The 8,097-nt window shown below is 42.9% G+C and overlaps 1 protein-coding gene across 1 annotated transcript in view; it reads left to right on the top strand.

Annotated features, from left to right (window-relative positions):
• The first annotated feature begins 4,767 nt into the window (after positions 1-4,767).
• Positions 4,768-8,097, top strand: part of LOC130290514 (class I histocompatibility antigen, F10 alpha chain-like) — a 29,231-nt gene continuing 25,901 nt past the window's right edge. Inside the window, exons 1-2 of the mRNA XM_056538256.1 lie at positions 4,768-4,917; positions 7,607-7,867. Coding sequence (XP_056394231.1) covers positions 4,857-4,917; positions 7,607-7,867 — 322 coding nt within the window. The 5' untranslated portion in view covers positions 4,768-4,856. The remainder of the gene's footprint in view (positions 4,918-7,606; positions 7,868-8,097) is intronic.

Genomic DNA, 8,097 nt, shown 5'->3' with positions numbered 1-8,097 from the left:
ATACTCCGAATCATACCGCCATATCCCTGCTGAGACCATATACTAGGAATCATACCGCCATATCCCTGCTGAGACCATATACTAGGAATCATACCGCCATATCCCTGCTGAGACCATATACTAGGAATCATACCGCCATATCCCTGCTGAGACCATATACTAGGAATCATACTGCCATATCCCTGCTGAGACCATATACTAGGAATCATACTGCCATATCCCTGCTGAAAGCATCATATATTGTATGCCCAGCCAGACCATATACTAGGAATCATACCGCCATATCCCTGCTGAGATCATATACTAGAATCATCCCGCCATATCCCTGCTGAGACCATATACTAGGAATCATACCGCCATATCCCTGCTGAGACCATATACTAGGAATCATACCGCCATATCCCTGCTGAGACCATATACTTGGAATCATACCGCCATATACCTGCTGAGACCATATACTAGGAATCATACGCCATATCCCTGCTGAGACCATATACTCCGAATCATACCGCCATATCCCTGCTGAGACCATATACTAGGAATCATACCGCCATATCCCTGCTGAGACCATATACTAGGAATCATACCGCCATATCCCTGCTGAGACCATATACTAGGAATCATACTGCCATATCCCTGCTGAGACCATATACTAGGAATCATACTGCCATATCCCTGCTGAAAGCATCATATACTGTATCCCCAGCCAGACCATATACTTAAAATCCGTTCAGTCAGAGGGAAGACAAATCTAAAGTGCCCCGACTGCTGCTCACTGCCCCAATTCCATGGTCAGCGCGCAGGCTCGGGATATTTTGCTGCATTGAGTATGATTGCTGGGTCGGGGAACAATGTGCAGCCGCAGAAGGACAGCACAGGGACGCGGTGCGCAAACATTCTCACAGCCCTATCTCTCCAAGGATGTTAAGTAGTATATGGTCTGGCTGGGCATACAGTATATTATGCTCTTAGCAGGGATATGGCGGTATGATTCCTAGTATATGGTCTGGCTGGGCATACAGTATATTACGCTCTCAGCAGGGATATGGCAGTATGATTCCTAGTATATGGTCTCAGCAGGGATATGGCGGTATGATTCCTAGTATATGGTCTCAGCAGAGATATGGTGGTATGATTCCTAGTATATGGTCTCAGCAGGGATATGGCGGTATGATTCCTAGTATATGGTCTCAGCAGGGATATGGCGGTATGATTCCTAGTATATGGTCTCAGTAGGGATATGGCAGTATGATTACTAGTATATGGTCTGGCTGGACATACAGTATATGATGCTCTCAGCAGGGATATGGCGGTATGATTCCTAGTATATGGTCTCAGCAGGGATATGGCGGTATGAGTCCTAGTATATGGTCTGGCTGGACATACAGTATATGATGCTCTCAGCAGGTATATGGCGGTATGATTCCTAGGATATGGTCTCAGCAGGGATATGGCGGTATGATTCCTAGTATATGGTCTCTGCAGGGATATGGCGGTATGATTCCTAGTATATGGTCTCAGCAGGGATATGGCGGTATGATTCCTAGTATATGGTCTCAGCAGGGATATGGTGGTATGATTCCTAGTATATGGTCTCAGCAGGGATATGGCGGTATGATTCCTAGTATATGGTCTCAGCAGGGATATGGCGGTATGATTCCTAGTATATGGTCTCAGCAGGGATATGGCGGCATGATTCCGCAGCTGCACTCAGACTTTACCTGCAAATTTTAATTGTCCAGATATTGAGGACGGTTTTTATGTTTTTGAGGCTAGATTTCCACTTGGTTTTTTTCTGGCAGTTTTTGGATAACCGCTATTGCAGTTTTTGAGAAAAGTCAGAAGTGGATCCATAAGGGAGGAGAAGTGTAAGGCAGGGTTCACACCTTGTTTTGTAACTACGGTTCCCGTATACGGCTGGGAGGAGGGGTGGGCGGGGCTTAATTGTGGCGCCCGCACTCAGCCGTATAGGGGAACCGTAGTTAATGTATGTCTATGAGCCGACCGGAGTGAACCGCAGCCTCCGGTCAGCTGCTTTTTCGGCCGTATGCGGTTTCCCGACCGTAGACAAAAACGCGGTCGACCACGTTTTTGCCTGTGGTCGGGAAACCGCATACGGCCGAAAATGCAGCCGACCGGAGGCTGCGGTTCACTCCGGTCGGCTCATAGACATGCATTAACTACGGTTCCCGAATACGGCTGAGTGCGGGCGCCACAATTAAGCCCCGCCCCCCTCCTCCCAGCCGTATACGGGAACCGTAAGTACAAAACGAGCTGTGAAACCAGCCTAAGTCCTTCCTTTATATGTCCTATTCCTGTTAAATACACTTCTGGCTTTGGCTCAAAAACTGCAGTGACAGATATCCAAAAACTGCCAGAAAAAAACCAAGTGGAAACTGAGCCTAATGGGAATTGATTCAATAAAGTTAATTATTTGTTATTACAGGAAGTGGTTTCAGGTTTTTTCTGTATATATATTAGACGCCCAATGGTGTTTAACCACTTAAAATCATCTGTTACTTATTTGTAATTCACATAAGCAACTGGAAGGTTGTCACCTTTTTTCCTAACAATCCACTGTTTGGCCCAGGGTGGATACAGTTGGGTATTATGGAGGGGCTCGTACTCTTCATATTTCCACCTCTAGGTTAGTGGCCCAATGGTGTTTAACCCCTTAAGGACCAAGCCCATTTCAGGCCAATATTTGTTTTTGCACTTTTGTTTTTTCCTCCTCTCCTTCTAAAAATCATACCGCTTTCAATTTTGCAAATACAGACCCATATATGGGCTTATTTTTTGCGCCACCAGTTGTTCTTTGTAATGACATCAGTCATTTAATAACAAAATCTACCGCAAAACCAAAAAATATATTTTTGTGGGGTGAAATTGAAAAAAATAACACGCCATTTTGTAACTTTTGGGGGCTTCCATTTCTACACAATGGAATTTTCGGGTAAAAATGACACCTTGTCTTTATTCTGTAGGTCCTTATGGTCACAAGGATACCGATCTTGGTTTTATTTTACTTTACAACTTTAAAAAAAAAATCCTATCTACATGCACCAAAAGTGTTGTAGTTTTAAAATTGTGATTTTCTGACCCCTAAATGTAGTTTTTATCGGTACAATATTTGTTTTGATGGGACTTTTTGATCGCTTTTTATTAATATTTTTATGGTATGTGAAGTGACCAAAAATGCACAATTTTCGACTTTGGTATTTTCTTTACGTGTACGCCATTGACCGTGCGGTTTAGCTAACCTTAAATTTTAATAGTTCGGACATTTACGCACGCAGTAGTACCACATATGATTATTTTTGTTTTTTATTACATTATTTTATTAAAAAAATGGGAAAAGGGGGGTGATTTAAACTTTTAAGGAAGGGGTTCGTTCGCTTGGGTGCTAAAACATTCCATCTTCTGATTGCATATACTAATCAATGCTATGCCATAGCAGGCATGGAGCAGTAGATCGCCGATCAGACGACGGAGAGGCAGGTGAGGACCCTCTTGTCGTCCGGTAAGCTGATCGGGACATTGCGATTATGTCGCTGAGCTGCCGGGACAGTTTCACTTTCATTTTAGATGCCACGATCAACTTTGATTGCGGTGTCTAAAGAGTTAATTCTGGCTGCCCACGGGTTTAACCTGTTCTCTGCTGGTGAGAACATTTTAAACCCCTTTAACGGGACCTGTACACCCTTGTCCTGAACAGGTTAAAATCATCAGTTACTTATTCAAAATGCTGAAAATGTATGTAGTTGGCAAGTATGGTACATGCTTTTTTGCCAATTCCCTTTTTGGGCCAGTCTGGAAGTAGTTGGGTATTACAGAGGAGACGGCAGTAAAAAAAATAAAGATGTACATACCTTCCTCCGCTCCCCCGGGGCCTCCAGTAACCGGCTCCGGTCTCCACCGCGATCCTCTTCCTGGTTGCCGGTGGTCGGAGAGTCTTACTGCGCTCAGCCAATCACCAGCCGCAGCGAAATCCTGACTCGGCCAGCGATAGGCTGAGCGGCAGTGTGACGTTTTCGGCCCCGGCAGCAGGTGTCGGTGTAGTGAAGAATTTTGTGTCCTGAAGCGTTCTCACACTGCCGCTCAGCCTATCGCCGGCCGAGTCAGGACTTTGCTGCGGCTGGTGATTGGCTGAGCGCAGTATGACTCATCCGACCACCAGCATCCAGGAAGAGGATCGCGGCGGAGACCGGAGCCGGTTACCGGAGTAAGGTATGTACATCTTTATTTTTTTTACTGCCTGCAGTATGGGGGACAATTTTTATATTCTGGAGTTCTCCTTTAAGTCAGCGGCCCAACGGCGTTTAACCCCTTAAATTCCTGTTACTTATTCAAAACGTGTTTTTTTTTTTTTTTCATCCATTGTTTACTATCGTGTTTTTTGTTTTTTCAGCAAAAACACAAATAATCTAGATGTTTTTTTTTCTGAATTCGATTGTCGATTGGGAACAATCGAATTCAGAAAAAAAATAATCTAGATTATTTGTGTTTTTGCTGAAAAAAATAAAAAAAACACGATAGTAAACAATGGATGAACAAAAAAAAAAACGCTTTTTGAATAAGTTCAACAATTAGGTATAAAAATACAGATTTACTGCAGAGGAATAAGAGGATAAAGGGGTTTTCTGTCATAGTCATCTATAAGAAAATGCTCGACTAAGAAACCAACTTCAGTGATTAAGAAACTGCGAATGAGAAACCAACTTGAGCTTGTAAACAACTTTTTACTTTCGCTTTCACTTGCTCTGACCCCTCCTCTGTCTGGTAACTCCGCCCAATCAGGTTTTGCGATAGACGTTGTAGTTGTTTCGGTTCTCGGCTCGCGGCCCCCAATACATAAGATGGAGGTGAAGATGTTCTCCGTCTTTGTGCTTCTCCTTCCCCGGCCTGCAGTGTATTGTGGTGAGTATGGAGGGTGAGATGAGTATTGTACCTCATGGATGTTGTTGTTGCTGTGTGATAAAGAAATGACACAACTTCCTGGAAAAATAATCGAGTTTCTTTTTTTTTTTTTTATGCTGTGAATTTGTTTTTTGTTTTTTCCCGCCACGGTGCACATTATTCCCCCTCATGGAGACATGGGGGGAGATTTATCTAAACCTGTGCAGAGGAAGAGTGGTGCAGTTGCCCATAGCAACCAATCAGATTGCTTCTTTCATTTTCCACAGGCCTCTTTAGAGGCCTGTGGAAAATGAAAGAAGCAATCTGATTGGTTGCTATGGGCAACTGCACCACCCTTCCTCTGCACAGGTTTTGATAAATCTCCCCAATGGTTTCCAACAAGCACGTGTTTTAGGGAAATTCATCATCTCTGCATTTTTTTTTAACCCTTTAATGACAGTTTAGTTTTTCCTACATTTTTTTTTTCCCCTTTCATTTTAAAATCCATAACACTTTCACTTTCAATTGTTCACCTACGAAAAATACGGTATATATCATAAATTGCTGCTGTTTGGTCCCATCACATGCTAGAAACTTTTAATATGGCCAGTGCACATAATTTTTCAAGTAGAAACAAAAAAATATATATATATTTGACATTTTGACGTTTTTTTCCGATTAATCGATGGAATTATCGACAACTAATCGATTATTAAAATAATCATTAGCTGCAACCCTAGTTATGACAGAGATCTGGACAGTAGCATGAGAATTGAGATGCATCATGACAGCCAGAGGCTGTCCGGGCATGCTGGGAGTTGTAGTTTTGCAACAGCTGGGGCACCCTGCTTGGGAAACACTGGTCTATGTAGAGGACAGAAGCTTCTGCGGGTCCTGTACAGTACACGCAAAGTCCTAAAAAAGTAACATGGAGCCACCCTCACCTGGTGTCCAAAGGAGCAGGTAACCCTGGTACAGGTCAAGTATACAGAACATGTAATACCTCCCTGTACTGTAGGGGGCGCTACCAGACACCAGTCAGTGCATACACTTCAGTAATACAGGGGTTTTACCAGTAAATTGCCCATTCTGATTGGTCAATTCTCTCGGCCATTGACAAGTTTCACAGATCTGGACTGTCTTTGTCCAGATTGTCATTGTATGTTGAGTCTGGTTTCAACTTACAATGGTCCAGAAAAGACCATTGTATGTTGAAACTATTGTATGTTGAGGCCATTGTAAGTTGAGGGATCACTGTATTATATTAAAGAACTTTCATTTGTGTGGTGGAAATGTGTAAGTGTATTAAATGGTGCAGGGCCTGTGATAAATTTGGTGCTGGTTTACATTTTGTTAATTCACTACTCCACTTTCTATGGTGCCTTCTCTGCAACTTTTTACCCTGTGTGTGCCAAAATGTGCGACTTGTTATAAAAAGTGCTGTCCAAAGGCCAGGTCTGCGCTGGTGTAGATTTGTGACATCTTGAGGACTTTGCGACAAATTGTGTAGCATATTGCATGTGATAAATTCATGACCACTGCAAGTTAAAGGGGTACTCCGGTGAAAACCTTTTTTCTTTTAAATCAACTGGTGGCAGAAAGTTAAACATATTTGTAAATTACTTCTATTAAAAAATATTAATCCTTCCAGTACTTATTAGCTGCTGAATGCTACAGAGGAAATTCCTTTCTTTTTGGAACACTGATGACATCACGAGCACAGTGCTCTCTGCTGACATCCCTGTCCATTTTAGCAACCGTACATAGCAATGTATACTAAGGGCAGCACGGTGGCTCAGTGGTTAGCACTGATGCCTTGCAGTGCTGGGGACTTGGGTTCAAATCCCACTAAGGACAACAATAAATAAAGCGTTATTATTATTATAATAATAACGACAGCAGAGAGAACTGTGCTCGTGATGTCATCAGAGAGCATTCCAAAAAGAAAAGCATTTCCTCTGTAGTATTCAGCAGCTAATAAGTACAGGAAGGATTAAGATTTTTTTATAGAAGTAATTTACAAATATGCTTAACTTTCTGCCACCAGTTGATTTAAAAGAAAAAAGGTTTTCACCGGAGTACCCCTTTAAGTAGACTATGGCATATCTACACTATTGTAGAAAAAGCTTCTAAAGCAGTAGTCCCCAAACTGTGGCCGTCCAGATGTTGCAAAACTACAATTCCCAGCATGCCTGGACAGCCGTTGGCTGTCCAGGCATGCTGGGAGTTGTAGTTTTGCAACATCTGGAGGGTCAGTTTGGGGACCACTGTTCTAAAGCAAAAGTTGCAATGAAATGTCTCTAAACAGCAACTGAGACACATTGTGCGGCAAATCTACACTAGAGATGAGCGAACTTACAGTAAATTCGATTCGTCACGAACTTCTCGGCTCGCCAGTTGATGACTTATCCTGCATAAATTAGTTCAGCTTTCCGGTGCTCCGGTGGGCTGGAAAAGGTGGATACAGTCCTAGGAGACTCTTTCCTAGGACTGTATCCACCTTTTCCAGCCCACTGGAGCACCTGAAAACTGAACTAATTTACGCAGGAAAAGTCATCAACTGCCGAGCCGAGAAGTTCGTGACGAATCGAATTTACTGTAAGTTCGCTCATCTCTAATCTACACCACAAAAACAAAGTAAACCAATGATAAATTCTCCCCAATGTGTTTATAGTATATAACACTCTGTATCTCTCTGCATCTTTCTCAGACAGTCACTTTTTGCGCTATTACCGAACCACAGTCTCCGTTCCGGGGTCCGGGCTGCCTGAGTTCTCTTCAGTAGGATATGTGGATGATCGGGAGATTGTGAATTATAACTCAGAGACCGGAAGATACCGACCTAAGGTCCAGTGGATGGAGAAAGTGAAACCTGGATACTGGGAGAGGAATACACAGATCGCTAAAGAATATGAGGCTGTGGCCAAAATGAATGTGAAAACATTGATGAGCCGCTTCAACCAGACAGGAGGTGAGAGACCAATATACTGTATACACTAATGTACACAATACACACACTACACTGTTTACATTTAATTACACACTGCACTGTAAAAACTAGTACAGTGCTCCCTCAACATACGATGGTAATCCCTTCCCAAACGGACCATCGTTTGTTGAAACCATCGTATGTTGAGGGATCCGTGCAATGTAAAGTATAGGACAGTGGTCTACAACCTGCGGACCTCCAGATGTTGCAAA

This window comes from Hyla sarda, chromosome 9, assembly GCF_029499605.1.
Source record: "Hyla sarda isolate aHylSar1 chromosome 9, aHylSar1.hap1, whole genome shotgun sequence".
Lineage (NCBI taxonomy): Eukaryota > Metazoa > Chordata > Amphibia > Anura > Hylidae > Hyla > Hyla sarda.
This window is presented reverse-complemented; position numbering and strand designations above follow the sequence as displayed.